The 23119-nt window shown below is 39.1% G+C and overlaps 1 protein-coding gene across 1 annotated transcript in view; it reads right to left on the bottom strand.

Annotated features, from left to right (window-relative positions):
• Positions 1–23119, bottom strand: part of LOC108311772 (cytochrome b5 type B) — a 34736-nt gene that overhangs the window by 6041 nt on the left and 5576 nt on the right. Inside the window, exons 2-3 of the mRNA XM_017539338.2 lie at positions 10036–10164; positions 9186–9215 (exon numbers count right to left, since the gene is read on the bottom strand). Coding sequence (XP_017394827.1) covers positions 9186–9215; positions 10036–10164 — 159 coding nt within the window. The remainder of the gene's footprint in view (positions 1–9185; positions 9216–10035; positions 10165–23119) is intronic.

Genomic DNA, 23119 nt, shown 5'->3' with positions numbered 1-23119 from the left:
ATTGGCCCCAATATACTTTGGAGCAGTCCATGAAATGAGTTTTAATTTCATATATCCAAAACACTGTCATGCAAATGAATACATGCCCCAAGCCTGAAAGAAATTAGACCATAGGCAAGAAAAATGTCAAATGAAAGGTTTAAAAGAAACCATATTAACATAACATACTTCTTGAAGACTTTAATGATTATTATCTGGGACACTTTAGCTAGTCTAATAAGGATCTGATTAATTAAAATGAGTTACAAGTCAATCTTTGGAAAATAACAAATGTTACTATATACCTTACAGATTCAGAAGGTGGCAGTGGTAGCCACAGTAGTGTGTTAATTTATCAAGTTAATTTATAATGTTGCCTTTTTAAATAAATATTCCACCACAGTAGCCGAGAAATAATTGAATTCCATCAAGAAAATGTTCGTGGTCTTTTATGCTTTAGCTATATAAATACCAATGATTTATAGACAAAAAAATGTAGTTACTATTTTTAAAAGGGATAATTTGAAAGCCTTATATGACAGCAACACAGCATAATATATGTATTATGATGTTTAATCTATAATTAAAGTCATATACTTCATATAAATGGATTGTCTAGATTTCAAAGCTTTTAGCCCCTATTACAATCAAAAGCCCTGATGCCTCCTAAGAAGGGTAAGCCTTTGAAAAAGGTAAGCAACTGAAGAAGAGAGAGAACAGAGACAGCCAAAACCGCACTATGCTGAAATATAAAAATTTCTAAACAATAAATAATTTAAAACATATGATATTCTTTGAACTAAGTACTGCAAAGTGTACCTGTTTTAAGATCAATCCATCCCTGGGGACAACAAAAAAAGACCAACTTGTCTAACCCACTAAGAGAAAGCATACACTCCCTTTAGGATACTGACAGCCAAGTAGAGGCAAACCATAGTGACTCCACTTTTAATCAAATGCATAATCATCAAAGAGATGTTGAAGGCACAGCTCTTAGCAGCCAAGACTCTCAGCCAAATGTGGAAATGAGCCAATCAGTTATTTTTAAGCTGAAATGAAAAAAGTTCTATTAACACATAACCTCCCTTCCCCTAAGCACAGTTCCCCAATCCTCATTTCCACAGCTAAGCACTGGGCTAAATCTAATGGATGCTTAAGTGAAATTCCTACAGTTTATAGCTGACTTTAATTTATCCCTTCAGGTGCTGAGGCATTATCTGGCTGGTTATATCCATGCCCAGATTTTAATGCTCTCAGCCTTTGGCATGGAAAGTAATAATTTCAATACTATGATTTTAGTTACAAGAGAGCAGATCAAATCCAAAGTTCTTCCAGCATAAACCCTACCAAGAAAGTAATATACATGCCTCTTTTTTCTTCAAAAAGCTTAGGATACACTGGCAAACAACAAAATTGCTGTAAGTTTTGGTATTATAGGTTCTAAAAAAAAAATTGTTGTTAAGTCTACTCAGACTTTAGTTCAAAACTCATGGAAATTAACTATTTAAATAAAATTGGTTCCTAAAGGCTTTAATTAAGTCTACTTAGACTTTAGTTCAAAACTCATGGAAATTAACTATTTAAATAAAATTGGTTCCTAAAGGCTTTAATTCCCCACTAAAATAAATAAGTAGGGGCTGGGTACTTTGGTTCACACCTGTAATCCCAACACTTTGGGGAGGATGAGGCAGGAGGAAGAATGCTTGAGCCCAGGAGTTCAAGGCTATAGTGAGCTATGATTATGCCACTGTACTCCAGCCTGGGCAACAGTGCACGACCCTGTTTCAAAAATAAATACATAAATATATTTATATACATATAAACACTAGAGGCAGACTTTAGGGAAAAAGAAAATATTTCATAAAACCTCAATCTAATTTTTATAAAACTGCTCATAACTAAAATTATATCTAAATACCTTCAAGCCCAATGTTACAAATTAGTTTCCTCATTTGTAAAATGAAAGGCTCAGATCAGATAAATGTGAATTATAAAGTCATATTCAATTATCTCAACACAGTGTTCTGAGCCAAGGACATTGTAGTGAAACCTACAGGAAGGAGCAGCCTTCTAAAGGGTAGAGAGAAGAAAACACCATTCTCTCATGTCTAGGAAGATTGAAGAAGCACTACCACAGGTAGATTTTTCTCTCTTCCACCAGAGTGTTTTCCCAGATACTCATCCAAGAGGCACTGCACCATACACACTAACCCAATTTGATAAGATTAAGAGAATGACAAGGAAACGTCACCAACAGGTAACCACATGGAAAGGATACAAGGGTCAATGGGGATGGATTTCATTATGAACTTTGTTTATGAGAAAACATGAGAAAAGAGCACATATTTAAGGAATGGAGAGTACTTTGTCCTCAGGACATAAATGTAGGAAAGAATGAACCAGCATCATGATTATGATGTGTTAAGACAGACTGGGCATTATACCTTCCACCTATATAACTTACATTTAGGCTTTCAAAAGCCAAGGGCTGGGTGCAGTTGCTCATGTCTGTAATCCCAGCACTTTGGGAGGGTGAGGCGGGCAGATCACCTGAGGTCGGGAGTTCGAGACCAGCCTGACCAACATAGAGAAACCCCATCTCTGCTAAAAATACAAAATTAGCTGGACATGGTGCCTGTAATCCCAGCTACTTGGGAGGCTGAGGCAGGAGAATCGCTTGAACCTGGGAAGCGGAGGTTGTAGTGAGCCGAAATCGTGCCATTGCACTCCAGCCCGGGCAACAAGCACGAAACTCCATCTCCAAAAAAAAGAAACAGCTTAAAGGGCAAATATAAGGTATATAAAGACCTATGTTTTAATTCCTACATTGCTATTCCATAAGGATTCTAAGTATTTAAAATTGGAAAAAGCAGATTTTAAGCTACAGGACAGCTTTGGCAAATTTAATAGGTATTTAGGTGGTCTGGTAGAGATTGTGTAGCTTTGAATTTGAATTTATATTTTGGTATCTCTGTGGCAAGTAACTTATGAAAAACAAGTTGGGAACTTCTGGCTTCAAATAGTAAATTGGAAAGGACTGTTCCCCCATAATACCATGGACCTTAGAACATGAACCATACTATATGAATTTTAATATTAGGTTCATTTTACCACCTAAAATGTTTGAGTATTGAAGGTCTATGATTTCAGCATTTGTTAGTCCCAACTACGACAGTCATGTGGTATGGATCTTGAGGACAGCCTTCTCATGAAGCTCCAATGTACTAAAATGGTCAACAAGAGCCATTTCTTTCTGGATGTGAGTATAGAACAATTACTGCCTTGCAAAGCATGTATCCCTAGAGTCAAACTGTTATATAAAAAAAATTTCTCTGTAGATAGGGCAAAATTCAAAGATGAAAAACAGCCCCTAAAACAAATTGCTATACAACTCTCTTAAGAACTCAATGTGATAAAATATGTAACACCTCACTAGAGAAAAAAAATTAACACACTCACAGATGATCTCTATCAGGATCTAAGAAGTGAAAAATTTGTTATAATATTGGAGGGCTGATTTGAAAAGACTGTTTCCTTGCCCTTCTGATCCCTTGTTTTGCAAAACTATACATCATTTCTAAGGAGAGCTTTACCAATAGAAGACATTAGTCCTCGAGAACCCTCAGCAAAGGGTATTTTGTTTTTCAAGAGTAATTTTGTCATTACATTCTATGCTTTCTTTCAAAAGATGATGTTACAAAATGTAAGTGTTATACAAAAACAGGAAACAGGCAAGGCGTGTAATCTCAGCACCTTGGGAGGCTAAGGCAGGCAGACTACCTGAGGTCAGCAGTTTGAGACCAGCCTGGCCAACATAGTGAAACCTAGTCTCTACTGAAAATACAAAAATTAGCCAGGTGTGGTGGTGGGCGCCTGTAATCCCAGCTACTCAGGAGGCTGAGACAGGAGAATCTCTTGAACCCAGGAGGCAGAAGTTGTAGACCCGATATCGTGCCACTGTACTCCAACCTGGGTGACAGAGCAACACTCCATCCCCTACCAAAAAGAAACAAACAAACAAGAAAACCACAGGAAATCAGGAAATAACCAGACAAAATTCTTTGGTAAACAGCAATCACCACTTGTCTAAAGGGCATCAGCATCCCATTCTAAACTTTAATAAGTTAGGTTATAGGTATGGTAGGAATATTAAATAATTCTTAAAAGTAAAAACATTTTTTGTTTTGGTGAGACTGAGTCTCACACTGTCACCCCAGCTGGAGTGCAGTGGCTCACTGCAACCTCCATCTCCTGGGTTCAAGCGATTCTCCTGCCTCAGCCTCCCAAATAGCTGGGATTACAGGCGCCTGCCACCACACCTAGCTCATTTTTTTATATTTTTAGTAGAGACGGGGGTTTCACTATGTTGGTCAGGCTGGTCTCAAACTCCTCACGTTGGATCCACCCAATTCAGCCTCCAAAGTGCTGGGATTACAGGTGTAAGCCACCGCGTCTGACCTAAAAGTAAAATTTTTAATTTAATCAACTAACTATATTTCATAATTATAAACAATATATTTTTAGTTTCCCATAAAAGACATAAACTGTATGTTACATAATATATTATGTAACAGAAAACTGTATGTATAATAAAATTCAGTAGCATCTGGGAGAAAAAAATGTAACTTTAAATGCAATTAATAGACTGCTTCTAACACGTAAAATTTACTAGATTTCGAAAGTTAAACTTCTTAAGTTAAAAATGAAGTTTAAAAAACACGTTAAGCCTCTATGGAGACAATTTTATTTGTTTCAAAAAGCAGATCAAATCCTTTGAAAGCAAATGTCATCCCATCAACACTTTCATCTATGGAATACTAAATATCTACTTAAAAGAATGAGAAAGAGTTTTTTTTTTGAGATGGAGTCTCATTCTGTTGCCAGGCTGGAGTACAGTGGCACGATCTCAGCTCACTGCAACCTCCGCCTCCCGATTCAAGCAATCCTCCTGCCTCAACCTCCCAAGTAGCTGAGACTACAGGCACTTGCCACAATGCCCAATTAATTTTTGTAATTTTAGTAGAGACGGGGTTTCACCATGTTGGCCAGGATGGTCTCGATCTCTTGACCTCATGTTTCACCTACCTTGGCCTCCCAAAGTGCTGGTATTACAGGCACGAGCCACCATGCCCTCTCATAAACTGACAAGAAATAACGAATTAAAAAAAATTTTTTTTTTAAAGACAGGGTCTCGTTCTGTCACCCAAGCTATAGTGCAGTGGCACAATCTCAGCTCACTGCAACCTCTGCTTCCCAGGTTCAACCTCAGCCATTTTCCTGTCTCAGCCTCCCAAACAGCTGGGATACCACCAGGCCCAGCTAATTTTTGTATTTTTAGTAGAAACAGGGTTTCATCATATTGGCCAGGCTGGTCTTGAACTCCTGGCTTCATGTGATCTGTCTGCCTCAGCCTCCGAAAGTACTGGAATTACAGATGCGAGCCACACCACCGGTCAACAAATAAAATTTTTAAGTAAAGAGAAGCAAGGTGAAGAGTAGTATATATGAAGTTTTCTACTTTTTTAAAGGAAATGATGGTTGGTTGGTCTGTCCATCCATCCATCCATCCGAATGCATGGAATCTTTGGAGGAGTAAACAATAAAAAATGATGGCTGGTTACTTCCAGGGAAGGGGAAGAGTCTGAGAGCTAAAGATAGGAGGGAACTTTTTTTATAGTATGCTGTTTTGAACTATTTAAATTTTTTTTTTAACCATGTACATTTTATACTACACATTCAAAAAAAATTTAATGGAGAATTGGTCAAGTTACTGGATCTATTTGACTACAAGATTTGACTAGTAAAGCAGTTGAACTATTACCTAGATAATATCTGTTGAATAAATGAATGAAATGGTGCCCACTTTTTTAGTCAGGTTAGGATTTGTATGTACTTTATCTCTTGAACTGATGGCAGATTAGGTGATAAAACCAAAATACATCATCAAAAGAGAGAATTCATGGACATGAATGTTTACAGGTTATTTGCTAAAGAGCAGGCAAACAAGTAGGCAAACTGGCACAGAGAGCACTAAGTATGTTTCTAAGGTCAATTTCCATAACCAAAAACAGACCAGAAAAATGTTAAGTCAAATGTAAGTAGAAGACAGATAGCTTTCAGCATGAGGGTTAACCCAGCAAGAAAGAGATTCACAAAGACAAATGGTTTTTAATTCTAATTAGTTATTTTTGATTGAAGCAGGTAAGAAAAACATCTGTTGCTAGATCTTTAAGTTTTTAAGCCTTTAAGTTTTAGTATAATAATTCTGGGCCTTCAACTCAGGTACTATCCATCTAACAATAAAACAATGGTGACCATTAATTATTTACCTGTGTTATAAAAGTAATATGAAAGGTGTTTTCTAAAAGAATTAGGAATGGTTACTGACTTATACTCTGGAATAGCAACATTTTGAGTGTTTCTTTTTTGGGGGGCAGTGGGGTATGGTTCAGACAGGGAATAGATATGGGGCTGTGTAGGTGGGAGAAGAGACATGGAGAAATAGAGGAAAGGAGAAGAGAAAAATGGAAATGAAAACTCTCTCCCACAGGCTGAAGATATCTTTTAATTAGACTTAAAAAAAATCACTTCTTCATAAAGATTGAGAAACCTTGGGCCAAGAGAAAGGAAGGTAATCAATGAAATAAACTCCACTTCCATTTCTGAATGATGAATGTTTAAACCAGAGACAAAATATGAAGAAAAGGGACACCTACATCCTAGACACCAAGTGCCTATTTAAACCTCTGTAAGAAATAAATCTGAGAGAGCAAGAATTTCTTCCTGGAACTGAAGTCAGGTTGGAATATAAAACCTATGTAGGTGGTCTTGAAAATGTTCCAAAAGGCTTTTCTTGCCTGATCTGCCTGAAGTAGAGCACAGTGACTAGAAACACAATAGGCAGACTCTCTACTTAATGAAGACATATCCCTTGAGTACAGCAACATGAGGAAAACAGGATTGAAAACACACTGCCTTTAGTCACTTTTTAACCCAGATAGGAGCTAAACTACATTTGGAGACTTCCAAATTATTATAGAACTTGGTGAGCTTAAGTGCTTTCTTATTCTATATTTCTTACCAAAAATCTAAGGCTTAATAGTTTTTTTGGTTTGTTTTTGTTTTTGTTTTTTTTGAGATGGGGTTATGTTGTGTTACCTAGACAGAAGTGCAATGGTGTGACCACAGCTCACTGCAGCCTCAAATTCCTGGGCTCAAGCTATCCTCCAGCCTTAGCCTCCCCAGTAGTTGGGACTACAGGCACATACTACCATGCCCAGCTAATTTTATGATTTGTAAAAAATAGAGACAGGGACAGAGTCTCACCATGTTGGCCAGGCAGTCTCCAACTGCTGGGCTCAAGTGATCCTCCCACCTCAGCCTCCCAAGTGTAGGGATAACAGGCACGAGCCACTGTACCTGGATGGCTCAATAGTTTTAATTCAGCTAAGAAATCTCTAATTCTTTGGCTTATAGAAGGCAGACAATGCTTACCACAGAAGAGAATTAAATTTTCCTAAGTTTTCAAATGAAAATATGGTCATATCATTCAGCAAAAAGTTTGGGCTTAGCTACCTATTTATCACCTAGATTACTTAAATTGCAAATTCTGAAACCCTATCTCCAGAGATTCCAAATCAGCAGGAGTTGAAGCCCAAGAAATAAACATTTCATATACATTTTAATGTACATGCCAATTGATTCCAATTGAGGTGACACAAGAACAGAACTTTGGGAATACTGTTCTACATTCCTAAGAATGGTCCTAACTATACCACCAGGAAAGAGTAACAGCAACAAGAAGCAATTTGTAGAGTTCTAGACACTGTAATTGCAAAAATATTTTTTCTATTGTTTTAATATCAAAGATGCTCTCCTAGTTGCTGTGCAGAAATCAGTTATGGCTCCTTATTCCTTGAATCAGATGTTGACCTCTGGGAGTGGTATTTTCTGGACGTGTTCAATATGCTAATCAAGGCCATGCTTAGTTCAAATTTTACCTTAATAACACAAGTTATTAAGAGTAAACAACAACAAAAAATGGTGGCTGGTTACCTCCAGGGAAGAGGAACTAAGAGACTGAGAGCTGGAGACAGGAGGGAACTTTTTTTTACAAAATACGGTTCTAAACTATTTTTTTTTTTAAGGATTCAAGAATGGATAGTACATGTGTTAGGAGAAGAGGACAAACAACCAACAGTTGTCACAAATTTAAAGAACCATTTCATTTCCCCTTTCAGAAACAATTCAATAGCTCAGAGTAGTAGTCTAGCAAGATGGAAGAGTTAATTTACACAAACACTCTGGATTGCAGGGCAACAGATGGCAGACACTGTTAAGCAAGCAATCTCTTGAGTTAATAGAATTCTTGTGTCTAGGCCAACTTTAATTGCTGTGTCAAACCTATTCAGTAATTCCAGCTCAGCGAGGAATGGAAGCAAGCAGCAAGGAGGAGGAAGAGGGGAGGGAGGCAACATCACTTTCATATGTTCTAAGTAGCACCTAAACTGTTGTCCCTTTACAACAGTTTAACAGCTATCTGTGTAACAGCTATCTGAAGGACAGAAGTTAAGGAAACTTGTTAGGAAATAAGTGAGATGAACCACCTAGCATGTGGGAGGTAGAAAATGGTTCCATATTTTCTTCCTCGTATGCAGTGCAGTACACATTAAAGTTTTCAAACACTCAAATACTTAGTCTTTTGTTTTCACTGTATTACTAAGTAACCGGGAAGGGTATGGGCCTATTTGATCCTACAGGATAAAAGAATTAAATTTGGAAAATAAGGACAGAAAGGCCTCTGTATTACAGATAAAGATAACCTATGAGAAACCTTTGCAATTATTTTTTTCCAACACAGAAACAATTATTATCACGTTGTATATAATGTAAAAGTAAGATATTTTGCTACAACTGAACCCATAAACTAATTTCTTTCAAAATCATACAGAGCATAGTTTTGGAGTTTCAATTTTTTTAAAAAAAGCATATAGAGGCATTAGCAAAATGTTTCCCACTGTTCAAGACTCAGCTATTCTTTTTTTCCTGAAATGATACTGAGTCCAAATTCCTAAAAAATAGGATTTTTGCTTGGGGAAAAAGTAAATACTTTTACTTTTTCGTAACGCTTGTTAAGAAAAATATTTCAAAAAGCAGTTCTACTTGAATAAACAGAAATATAAAAAGACAAACCAATGACTTCTTACCTTGCTACCATTTTCAGGTTTAAGATCATTCTGTTAAAAAAAGAAAAACAAATATTTAAGACATATCCAAACGAACTCTTACTATATGCTTGCTTCTAACTTTGGAACATGAGACTATATTCTGGTGATAGTGAATTTCCCTGGGAGACTTAAGGATCTATAGAAAGATACTGACCCCTACTCTGAGCATATCAGGGTCCCTTGTTAGAAAGGCATATATGGATAGTTTTAAAGTCCATAATTACTACCTTTAGCAAGGAGCTTGCAAAAGCAAACCACTATTTTAGGTAGAGGTGTTATTACCTGCATTACAAAAATGAATCAACACATAAAATAATCCAAAATCAGTTCCCTTAGCTTTTTAGAGATATTACATGTGCTACCTGGCAAAGAAGCTATATCCTAGCACAGTTAAGACTAGACAATTTTGGAGAAAATTTACCCTGATGGCTAGGTTGAATGAATTTTCATTTTAATAATTCATTTTTTTTGAAATGAGTCTTGTTCTGTCACCCAAGCTGGAGTGCAGTGGTACGATCTTTGCTCACCTCAACCTCCACCTCCTAGGTTCAAGCAATTCTCGTGCCTCAGCCTCCAAATAGCTGGAATTACAATGTGTACTACACCCGGCTAATTCTTACATTTTTTTAGTAGAGGTGGGGTTTCACCAGGTTGGCCAGGCTGGGCTCGAACTCCTGACCTCAAGTGATCTGCCTGCCTCAGCCTCCCAAAGTGCTGGGATTACAGGTGTGAGCTACCACACACTGCCAATAATTCATTTCTTCATCCTGTTCCACAGCTGTTCAGTAGTTTTCTCTACATAAAGGCTCCTAGCTGTGATATTTCTTACCGGATGGATATCACCAATATAGTACTGCTTTAGCATTTCTCTGGCATCAGAGGAGTGTCCTACATCTTCAAAGCTCTCACTTGCATCTACACCAGCTTGTTCCAGCAGAACCTCTTCTCCTCCAGGGTGCTACAAGGAAAAGATACTTACTGAATCAAGGGTTCTCTGAAAAGCAAACCAACAAGTTACTTTCCCATACCCCTTTTTTCCTTTAATAGAAATAATGGAACAAATTAACATTAGGTGCTGCCTGATAGGATGCAATGGGAAGAACATAGCATAACTTCTGGGGTACTGTGGTCAAAAATGCCTAATATGGGGGTAACTGTGAGGAAATATGGACAACCACAAATTTAGAAATATTCTACAAAATCTCTCTGGACAGGTCTGGCCTGTGATCTCCAAAAATACCATGGTCATGAAAATCAGATAAAGAGTGAAGAAGCTGTTTCATATTGAAGGAGGCTAGAGAGACATGGCAACTGGAAACAATGTGTGATCCTAGGTTGGTTCCTTTGCTAATATTATTGAGATAGCTGCAGAAACCTGACTGAGGAATCCAGGCAAAGGGTATATGTAATTCTTTATTCTATTCTTACAACTTTTCTGTAAGTATGAAATTGTTTCAAATTAAAAAGGTAACTCAGCCAGGCGTGGTGGCTCATGTCTATAATCCTAGCACTTCAGGAGGCTGAGGCAGGCAGATCACTTGAGGTCAGGGGTTTGAAATCAGCCTGGCCAACTCAGTGAAACTCTGCCTGTACTAAAAATACAAAAAGTGCTGGGTGTGGTGGTGCACACCTGTAGTCCCAGCTACTCAGGAGGCTGAGGCAGGAGAATCACTTCAACCTGGGAAGGGGAGGTTGCAGTGAGCCAAGATCACACCACTGCACGCCAGCCTGGGCAAAAGAGCAAGACTCTGACTCAAAATAAATGATAAGTTAACCAAATAAATAAGTAGTGCCTCAGGAAGTAGATTCTGTAACTATTAGCTATGTGACCCTGTACAAGTTATTAAGAAATTGAAATGTCTTCATTTCCTTACTTGTAAAATGGGAATATTAATAAGAGTACCTGTGGTGACAACTATTGTACATGTTAAAGGAGATAAGCATATAAAACACTTTGTATTCCAGAAAAGCAAGGTATAGTAGGCATTATATAATACCATCTATGATTTTTAAATGAAGATACATATATGCTTACACATGCATAAAATATCTCTGGAAATGGTGAAAGAACCTGGTGGCTGGGAGGCAGGGTAGAAGGAAGACTTTACCATATACTCTTTTGAAATTGTTTTGCCAAGTAAAGCATTGCTTACTCAGAAAATAAATCATTTTGTAAAATTATATTTAGTACAGTCCTTGACTTAAATACTCAAAAAACATTTACTTACAATTAGCAAACTTAGAATTTATATTATCTAAATTTGTATTAATGAAATATTAAGTAATGCTTTTTACTTTTTGTAACAATTTCAGCAGGAATAAATTATCATTCCTATTTTAAATAAATATTAATTCAACTGAAGTATAAAAACTCTTAAGTGTTACTACCCAGTGATAGTCATTTGCCTATGAGCTCCCTGAGGATAAGGATAACTTCTATTTTTCTCTCCGAAAAGGTCTCCACCCAGTGAATGGGTCTCACATCCCAGTATTTAAGCATGCTATTTTAAAGCAAGAGTAAGACAGCCACTATTCATTTTTTATTATATCTGAAGACTCTCAGATGTGTTCTTTGTTGTGGAACTAAGTCATCAGTTCTGGAATTATGTCCCAATTTGTTCTATGTACCTAAACTATGGAAGATATTTTTTTCCTTTTGACACATCCCAACTATTGTGTTGCCTTTCAGAGTAAAAGGACAACAAAACTCCTTAGAAGCTTAGGACGTTTCAGGGAATGACTGAATTTATGACTCGCTACACAGTTCTTTCTACAATACTTTCACTTTCGTCAATCTTTCACCACTTATAAACAAGAGAAAGCACAACACTTTTTAAAGACATTAAGTAAAAATTATGTATTCACTGTGGTAAATTTACAAAAAAGAATAATCAACTACAGTCTCTGGAACAGAAATAAGTAGAGTTAACAATTTGGTGTGTAAAATTTCCTTTTTCCTATGTATTCTTTCAATCATTTCAGCCATTAGTCTACAATTTTTTATTGAATCTTTACTATTTTGTGTGGTAGGCAGTGGCAAATAAAAGTTTTTTGTGTTTCACAAAGTGAATGCCTATGCATCTAATGTTTTATAGCCTGTTTTTTTTTTTTTCCACTGAAGCAAGTGGACGTCAGAGTGATCAAACAAAATCCTTTGATTTAACAACTTTCATTCTAAAATATAATCTTAATAGAGATGGCTTACAACAAGCAAAAAGACATCAGGGAGCTCTTAGTTTCTGTTTAGAACTCTGTAGTCTTCAGATATCATTAGTGAAAAATTAAATGGATGCAGGGCTGCAGCAGGCCACTGACACTGCAGCTGGAGGGGCTGGAAGCAGTCCACTAAGCCTAAGGCTGTAGCAGGGTCCTAGCCAGTCCTAGGCCAAGATAATGCCCAGGCTGAGGGACATGAGAAGGCCTCGAGGAGAACCCAAAGAAGAGCCCTAGCACCCCAGAAGAGGAAGCCAAACCAGCTCTCTGACGAGAGGGTAGGAGCTACTATTCAACTCCAGCATCAGCCTCTGGAGGGTCCTGCCCATATTTATCATCTGCTTCTTCTCAGACATGATCTGCCACTACATGTTCATCCTGCTACAGAGCAACAAGAAGCTCACAGGAGCAAGTGTATATGACAGTTATGTCCTAATTTTAAGCAGAGTCTTTAGGGAAAATGGAAATTACACTCCCAAAAAGTCTTTTCTTAACATAAAAATATTACATCAACAACCCAGAGGATAAAAATATCACCACTTTCTCCCACTATGCTCTCAGACATGATGAAAGGAAATAAACATTCCTGTGACTCTTACGGGTAGATGGATCAACATAACATACTCAGGCATTGTTGCAACCAAGGTCCTATTTCCAGGGACCCTCTGGTTTTTTGTTTCTGTTTGTTTATGAGACAGTCTTGCTGTGTCACCCAGGCTGGAGTGCAATGGCGCTATCCTGGCTCAACTCAACCTCCACCTCCCAGGTTCAAAAGATTCTCCTGCCTCAGGCTCCCAAGTAGTTGGGATTACAGGCGCCCGCCACCACATCTGGCTAATTTTTGTGCTTTTAGTAGAGATGGGATTTCACCACGTTGGCCAGGCTGGTCTCGAACACCTGACTTCGGGTGATCCTCCTGGCTCAGCCTTCCAAAGTGCTGGGATTACAAGTGTGACCCGCTGCACCCGGCTGACCCTCTAGTTTTAAGCCTATGCTGCAGCAAGTTACCAAACTTCTCATATTAGATGCACCCTGAATGAGCTCTGCATCCTGGTATTTCCTCAATGTATTTGGGCTTCAGAGAATTTACTGTGATTCTGCCTCAAGATAATGGAAACTGACCAATAAACAATGAGGCCTGAACGGATGACCAGAGCAGCCATCGCCATGTCCACAGACACCAGCAAAGCTACCAAGACAAAGTAGGAAGTTTTGGAGCTAATGGGTCACCAGCGGACACTAGATGATGTCAAAGAAATGCTCATGGTCAAAGACCTTCACTTTGAAGGTATGTTCAAATAGGAGTTACAAGGCCAAGTACAGTGTCTCATGCCTGTAATCCCAGCACTTTGGGAGGCCGAAGAGGGTGGATCACTTAATGCTAGGAGTTTGAGACCAGCCTGGCCAACACCGTGAAACCCTGTCTCCACTAAAAGTACAAAAACTAGCCAGGCATGGTGGCACTCACTTGTAATCCCAGCTACTGAGCAAAACCACTTGAACCTGGGAGGCGAAGGCTGCAGTCAGCCAAGACTGTACCACTGCAGTCCAGCCTGGGTGACAGAGCAAGGCTCTGTAAAAAAAAAAAAAAAAAAAAAGTTACAAACTTCTATTTTTGAAGACCAAGCAATAAAGATTAGCTCTGTTAGAACTTGGAGTGGCCTTTAACCTGCTAACTTATGTTTGAGCTGGAGCCTCTTAGAACTAAAAAAAAAAAAGGATGGCTAGGCACAGTGGCTCACCTGTAATCCCAACACTTTGGGAGGCCAAGGCAGGAAGATTACTTGAGGCCAGGAATTCAAGACCAACCTGGGCAACCAAGCAAGACCCCATTATCCACAAAAAAATTTAAAAACTCTCCAGGCATGGTGGCTTATGCCTGTAGTCTTGGCTACTGAGGAAGCTGAATTAGGAGGACGACCCAGGAGCCAAGGAATTCAAGGCTGTGGCGCCACTGCACTGCAGCCTGGGCAACATAGACCCTGTCTCTAAAAAAAAATTAAAAATAAATATTTAAAAATAAAAAATAATAGTAATTTTAAAAGAAAGATACATGAGCCACTGAGCATGCAGCAAGGATCATTCTTATCTGAGCTGGGTTTCCCTTTATGCCTTAAACTAGAAAAAATGAAGAGTATGTGCTTGATGATTTACAGGGAAAGTGCTCTTTAAAAAATGTTTTATATTTTCCTTCTGGTGACTCTAGAAATGAGAGGCAGAGAAAAAGGAAAACTTAAGCAAATTATAACATAAACGTTTACCAAAAATTCAATCTTTGAAAAAACATTGTTTTCTAAAAGATTTCATGTAAACAAAAACAGAAAAAGCATTATTAATTATAACTAATTATTATGTGCAGTCTTTTAATCATAGTACGCGCCTATTTTCTTGAGGTTCAAGTACCCTGCATCTTTATATTTAATTGTGTTAGTATTTTTATAACTTTCTTTACACAAGTAATGATTTTCATTACCAAAAATTTAGAAACGATAGATGAGCAAAATGAATCTCCCTGTATTGTTCATTTCGAGCTTACAGAATGACATAAAGAGCAAATGTGTGAAAACTTCATTCACACAAACTCTTTCCGACTGATTATCCAGGGCCAGGAGACATAGCAACCTATATATTTTAATATTATCTAGGGAAAATTAGTGACCGTGACATACTGCTAGATCTATTTTCCATAAGGGAACTTTCAGGATCATCAAAGACAGGTTAAGTAACGGGAAATTCTTGATATGGAGTTGAGAAAATTATCAAACCCAGTGAAGAAAATCAGTTTCTATATTGTATGTGTCTAGTCAGTTGAACTAAAGACCCCAGATATTGTGGATAAGAGTTTACATAACTTTTTAAGAAGGCAGAGAGAGCAACTTCTGGCAGACATATAAGTAAGGGTTGCACAGGAATTTTTCTGTCTGGAGCAAATGTCCTGGGAAGTGGCAGGGCGCCATTTCTGTACCAACAGATAGATGAAATTTGCATAATGAGCACTGTAATCAAGAAGAAATCACTTCTGACTACAAATTAAACCATCTCATTTTCTCTTTAATAAACAAATCAAAGAGAAGTAAAACTGGAGAAATCAGAATAATATCTGTCGACTGTATTACTGTCAATAACCTGGTTATGATATCGTACTAAAGTCTTGCAAAATGTTACAACTGGGAGAAGAGTACAAAGGATCTCTATCATTTCTTACAATTATCTCAATAAAAAATTTCCACTAAAAAAATCAAATGAGGAAAAAAAAAGATCAAACGAGGGCCAGGCACGGTGGCTTATGCCTGTAATCCCAGCACTTTGGGAGGCTGAGATGGGAGGATTGCTTGAGCCCAGGAGTTCATGACCAGCCTGGATAACATAGTGACATGCTATCTCTTTTTAAAAAATCAAATGAGATCTCCTAAAAATGTACTCAAATGTGTAATAAATACATGTATTTACACACATACGGCCATAGCAGCATTATTCATTGCAGTCCCAGACTGGAAATAGCTCAATTGTCTACAGCAGAGTATGTATAAATTGAGATATAATCATACAACAAAATCCTAATCTGCAATGAAAAAGAATGAACCACTGCCACATACACAACATATAAGAATGCAACATGTTGAAGTAAAGAAACTAGACACAAAAGAATATATACTGTGAAATTTCCATTTATAAAAAGGTCAAACTGGCTGGTCACAGTGGCTCATGCCTGTAATCCCAGCACTTTGGGAGGCTGAGGTGGGTGGATCACCTGAGGTCGGGAGTTCAAGACCAGCCTGGCCAACATGGTAAAACCTGGTCTCTACTAAAAATACAAAAGATTAGCTGGGTGTGGTGGCACATGCCTGTAATCCCAGCTATTCAGGAGGCTGAGGTGGGAGAATCACTTGAACCCTGGAGGCAGAGGTTGCAGTGAGCCAAGATAGCACCATTGCACTCCAGCTTGGGCAACAAGAGCAAAACTCCGTGTCAAAAAAAAAAAAAAAAGAAAAGAAAAGAAAAATGTTCAAAGTTCAAAAACAGGCAAAATGAATTTACTTATGCTGTTACGGTAATATAGTGGGCACCTCTAGGGATGAAGGACCAGATGGTGATGATACAAGTATGTTCACTTCCTACAGTGACATCTTATGGCTAAATCTCAAAAATACAGGAAGTATGTCAAGTAGTCAAATTCATAGAAACACAAATAGAATGTGATTAGCAGGTGCTGGGGGAAGGAATAAAAGAGAATTTGTTTAATGAGTATAGTCTCATTTTTGCAAGATGTAAAAGTTCCGGAGATCTGATTCGCAACCATATTCAATATTTAAAACAATCGAATTGTACACTTAAAAATGTTTGGGGCCGGGCGCGGTGGCTCAAGCCTGTAATCCCAGCACTTTGGGAGGCCGAGGCGGGTGGATCACGAGGTCAAGAGATCGAGACCATCCTGGTCAACATGGTGAAACCCCGTCTCTACTAAAAATACAAAAAAAATTGGCTGGGCATGGTGGCACGTGCCTGTAATCCCAGCTACCCAGGAGGCTGAGGCAGGAGAACTGCTTGAACCCAGGAGGCAGAGGTTGCGGTGAGCTGAGATCACGCCATTACACTCCCGCCTGGGCAACAAGAGCGAAACTGTCTCAATTAAAAAAAAAGTTTAAGATGGGGGACATAGGGGCCGGGCGCGGTGGCTCACGCCTGTAATCCCAGCACTTTGGGAGGCCAAGGTGGGTGGATCACCTGAGGTCAGGAGTTCAAGACCAACCTGACCAACATTCAGAAACCCCGTCTCTACTAAAAATACAAAAAAAAATTAGCTGGACATGGTGGTGGGTGCCTGTAATTCCAGCTACTCGGGAGGCTGAGGCAGGAGAACTGCTTGAACCCAGGAGGCAGAGGTTGCGGTGAGCTGAGATCACGCCATTACACTCCCGCCTGGGCAACAAGAGCGAAACTGTCTCAATTAAAAAAAAAGTTTAAGATGGGGGACATAGGGGCCGGGCGCGGTGGCTCACGCCTGTAATCCCAGCACTTTGGGAGGCCGAGGTGGGTGGATCACGAGGTCAAGAGATCAAGACCATCCCGGTCAACATGGTGAAACTCCGTCTCTACTAAAAATACAAAACATTAGCTGGGCATGGTGGCGCGTGCCTGTAATCCCAGCTACTCAGAAGGCTGAGGCAGGAGAATTGCCTGAACCCAGGAGGCGAAGGTTGCGGTGAGCCGAGATCGCGCCATTGCACTCCAGCCTGGGTAACAAGAGCGAAACTCTGTCTCAAAAAAAAAAAAAAAAAAAAAAAAAAAAAAAAAAGATGGGGGAGGTGCAGTGGTTCAGGCCTATAATCCCCAGACTTTGGCAGGCTGAGGCAGGAGAATCACTAGAGGCCAGGGGTTGGAGGCCAGCCTGGGCAACACGGGAAGATCCCCACCTCTATTAAAAATAAAGAAATCCAGGTGTGGTGGTGCACACCTGTAGTCCCAGCTACTTGGGAGGCACAGGCAGGAAGATTGCTTGAGCCCAGGAGTTGGAGGCTACAATGAGCTATGATCATAGCAAACGGTTCCCAGTTTTTCATCTGCACTGTCAAGACTGAGTGGTTGGATGGCAAGCATGTGGTCTTTGGCAAGGTGAAAGAAGGCGTGAATATTGTGGAGGCCATGGAGCACTTTGGGTCCAGGAATGGCAAGACCAGCAAGAAGATCACCATTGCTGACTGTGGACAACTTTAATAAGTTTGACTTGTGTTTTATCTTAACCACCAGACCATTCCTTCTGCAGCTCAGGAGAGCACCCCTCCACCCCATTTGCTCGCAGTATCCTAAAATCTGTGCTCTCACTGCAGTTCCCTTTGGGTTCCATGTTTTCCTTGTTCCCTTCCATGCCTAGCTGGATTGCAGAGTTGAGTTAAGTTTATGAGTATGAAATAAAGACTAAATAACAAAAAAAAATTAAAAAATAAATAAAAATACAGATTTCATGCTATGTTTTTACCACAATATGAATGTTCAAGCAAAATACAATTAAAAATAGAAATGTAATATTTATATATACATACTTTTTAGGAATATATCTAGATGCTATAAAACTAGGGAAAGGATGGAAATAATGAATCAAGAATGATGGTTATTTTGGGGGGCAGGAAGTAGGAAAGAGGCTAGAGAAAATCATAGGTAAAAGACCATTTGATTAGATCCAGGTTATGGTTAAGGTCTTGTTTTTCTTGAACCACAGTTTCACTCTGTCACCCAGGCTGGAGTGCAGTGGCACAATTTCTGCTCTCTGCAACCTCCAACTCCCAGGTTCAAGCGATTTTCATGCCTCAGCCTCCTGAGTAGCTGGGATTACAGGCACACATTACCATGCCTGGTTAATTTTTGTATTATTAGCAGTAACAGGGTTTCACCATGTTGGCCAGGCTGGTCTCAAACTCCTGACCTCAAGTGATTCACCCGCCTTGGCCTCCGAAGGTGCTGGGATTACAGGCATGAGCCACCGTGCCAGGCCTTATGGTTAAGGTCTTAATTTTCATTTTGGATAGTGAGTTAACAGGTGCTTGTTACATTTAAAATAATTAACTACATATATTCATAAATACATATATATAAGAAGTGTATTACGTATGCAGTATATTATGCAAAAAAGGCATTTAGAGTTAGAAGTCAGGATAGTTATCTTGGGGAAGTGAGGGGTCTTGATTGGGAAGGAGCATTTCTAGGGTCCTAGCACTATTTTTTCTCAACTTGGATGGTGGTTTCACAAATGCGTTGACTTAGTCAAAGTTGGTTGAAATTGCTTTGAGGCTTGGTATATTTTTCTACCACAGTTTTTAAAAAAATATTTCTTAAAAATCATGCAATTAACATTTGTAAAGAAGAGACACCTGAATACGTAATCAGTAAGATTAGACACAAGGCAGACTTTTCAAATTGTTCTAGCTGCAGAATACCTTCCTCAAGCAATATTTTGGATGGAAGCCCAATCCACACAATCAAATAATGTGCTTAAAAGTGGACAACAGTCTTCAAGAATCAGTTTAAGGCCAGGTGTGGTGGCTCATGCCTGTAATCCCAACACTTCAGGAGGCTAAAGCATGATGATCACTTAAGGCTAGGAGTTCAAGAACAGCCGGGGCAACATAGTGAGTCCCCATCTCTACAAAAGGTAAAATAAAAAATAAACCTAACCAGGCATGGTGGTGCACAACCATAGTCCCAGCTACTTGAGAGCTAAGGTGGAAGGATTGCTTGAGCCCAGGTCAAGGCTGCAGTGAGCCGTGTAATCTGCATTCTGGTCTTGGTGACAGAGCATGACCCTCTCTCAAAACAAAACAAAAAACCCCAACACCCTTTCACAATTAAAAAAAAAAAAAAACTCAGAGCCTAGGTGCAGTGGCTCATGCCTGTAATCTCAGTACTTTGGGAGGCCAAGGTGGAGGGATCACTTGAGTCCGGGAGAGAAGGGGTCTTGCAACATTGCCCAAGCAGGAGTGCAGTGGCTATTTACAGGCACAATTATTGCACGCTACAGTATCCAACTGATGGCCTGAAGCAATCCTCTGGCGTCACCCACCTGAGTAGCTGGGACTACAGGTGCTCAACACCATGCCCAGTTCCCAGTTGATTTTTCACAAGGATGCCAAGTCCATTCAGTGGAGGAAAGAACAGCCTTTTCAACAAATGATGCTGGGAAACTGGATTTTCACATGCAAAAGAAAAAAGCTGAACCCTTACCCCATACCATATTAAAAACAATTAACTCAAAATGGATCAACAACCTAAATATAAAAGCTAAAATCATAAAACTCTTAGAGAAAACATAAGGGTAAATGTTCATGACCTTGAGATTGGCAATGGAGTCTTAGATATGATACCGCAAAAGCATGGGCAACAACAACAAAAAACAGATACACTGGACTCCATCAAAATGAAAACTTTTTAGCATCAAAGGACATCAACAGTAAAAACACAATTTACAGAATGTGAGAAAATAACTGCAAATCATATATCTAATCAAGGAATAGTATCTAGACTATATAAAGAACTGTAACCTAACAACAAAGATGATCCAACTTAAAAGTGGGCCAAGAGCTCTCTCTCTCTCTCCTTCTTCTCACATTCAAATTTTTAAAAAGGCAAAGAACTCTAGTAGACATTTCTCCAAAGAATATATGCAAATAACCAATAAGATGAAAAAATGTGAAATATCAGTAGTCATTAAGGAAATGAATTATGTCAGAAAGGGTCACCCCACACCAACAAAAAAAGCAAATAAACAGTCAAACCATAATGAGACACCACTTTACACCTGCTAGGATGGCTACAATAAAAAATATATATGAAAAAATGGGATACTCGTACATTGCTGGTGGGAATATAAAATAGCGTAGCTGCTGTGGGAAACAGTTTGGAGGTTCCTCAAAAAGCCAAACATAGAATTACCATATGACCCAACAATTCCACTCTTAGATATGTCCAAATGAATTAAAAACAGATTCAAACAGAGACTTTTACGCCAAAGCTCACTGCAGCATTGTTTACAATAGCCAAATGGTAGACAACCCATGTTCATAAACAGATGAATAGATAGGCAAAATGTGGTATATACATAAAATATTATTCAGCCTTAAAAATGAATGAAATTGCCAGGCGTGGCAGCTCACACCTGTAATCCCAGCACTTTGGAGGACCAAGGCAGGAGGATCACCTGAGGTCAAGAGTTCGAGACCAGCCTGACCAACATGGAGAAACCCCATTTCTACCAAAAATATAAAATTACCCAGGTGTGGTGGCGCATGCCTATAATCTCAGCTACTTCGGAGGCTGAGGCAGGAGACTCACTTGAACCTGCAAGACAGAGGTTGCAGTGAGCTGAGATCGCGTGCCATTGCACTCCAGCCTGGGCAACAAAAGTGAAACTCTGTCTCAAAAAAAAGAAAAAAAAAAGAGAGAGAGTAAAACTAGGTTTATATATCTATAATTAATATAAACTAAAAATGTGCTTTTGTCTGAATCATAACAAAACAAGACAGAGGTGTATGGGGGATTATGCTCAGTAATCTAGTTTAGTTGTTTATGCTATTCAAATCTATTAGACACGCAAAAATTCCTCCTTACTTTTTATTAAGTAAGCCTAATAAGACAGTAGATATTTCCCATTTTTTTTCTAGGATTTGCTTTGTATTTAAATCTCACATGAATATGCAAAAAAAAAAAAAAAAAAGGTTCATCCGACCTGAATAGCCTTTGTACTTTAACACTAATGGACTCTGTGTGTACTTAATATTATGTATGCAGTTACACAATATTACAAATGAAATGTTTCAAATAAACTATTCTGCAACGAAGATTATAAACTGCCAAAAGAGATGAAACAAAGATTGGGATCTATTCATTTCTATCTAAGTCAAGCAATAATAATCAAGTTGAAATACTTTACAGCTACTACGGAAATTTCGTAATGTCCTCTTGTGACAAATTTTATCCAGTTCAACTGTCCAAAGAATATGTGATAGGAGCAGGGGAAATCAACTGACTTTTCCTTAGTTTTGTTTACTTTACTAAGTTTACTGGAGAGCAGACAGAAAATCTATATTTCAACAGAAGAAAGAGGACAAATTCCTTATGGAAAGTAATGCTTCCACATTACTAATTCTATGGAAATAGGGGACTTATGGGCAGAAAAGAGAAGAATATGAAGAATGATAGTTACAGAATAAAAATCTTACTGGGAAAAAAAAATTACACAAATTTTCTGTGAGTGGAAATTCCATACTGATGTAATAAAAATATAACAATGGAGATATACTAGAGACCACATGACTTGGAAAAGGAAATCTAGAAACATTAAGATTGAGGAAGTGCAAAATTAGGCCTGGTGATGAAAAGAGGGTCCTCCAGCCAAACACATTACCTCATCAAAATAAAACATGAAGGCTAAAATTTTGGAGAAGACAAAAACTACTTCTTAAAAGACAGTCTGCAGGGCAGAGAAAGATAACAGACCTGGGGGTGAACTGGAGGAAATGGTACAGGTCTATAGGTACTTGCATTTGGATTAGAATGAGCCTGATAAGAAAAGGCTGTCACCGGCCGGCCAGGCACAGTGGCTCGGTGGCTCATGTCTGTAATCCTAGCACTCTAGGAGGCTCAGGTAGGTGGATCACAAGGTCAGGAGTTCGAGACCAGCCTGGCCAATATGGTGAAACCCTGTCTCTACTAAAAATACGAAAAAAATTAGCCAGGTATGGTGGCGTGCACCTGTAATCTCAGCTACTCAGGAGGCTGAGGCAGGAGAATCGCTTGAACCTGGGAGGCAGAGGTTGCAGTGAGCTGAGGTTGCGCCACTGCACTCTAGCCTGAGTGACAAAGCAAGACTCTGACTTAAAAAAAAGAAAGAAAGAAAAAAAGAAAAGGCTGTGGCCTAAGAGAGACAAACCAGCAGGCTGCCAAAAATGGCATAACCTCGGCCGGGCGCGGTGGCTCACATAATCCCAGCACTTTGGGAGGCCAAGGTGGGTGGATCACGAGGTCAAGAGATCGAGACCATTCTGGTCAATATGGTGAAACCCCGTCTCTACTAAAAATACAAAAGTAGCTGGGCATGGTGGCGCATGCCTGTAGTCCCAGCTACTTGGGAGGCTGAGGCAGGAGAATTGCTTGAACCCAGGCGGCGGAGGTTGCGGTGAGCAGAGATCGTGCCACTGCACTCCAGCGTG

This window comes from Cebus imitator, unplaced genomic scaffold (genome assembly GCF_001604975.1).
Source record: "Cebus imitator isolate Cc_AM_T3 unplaced genomic scaffold, Cebus_imitator-1.0 Scaffold118, whole genome shotgun sequence".
NCBI lineage: Eukaryota > Metazoa > Chordata > Mammalia > Primates > Cebidae > Cebus > Cebus imitator.
This window is presented reverse-complemented; position numbering and strand designations above follow the sequence as displayed.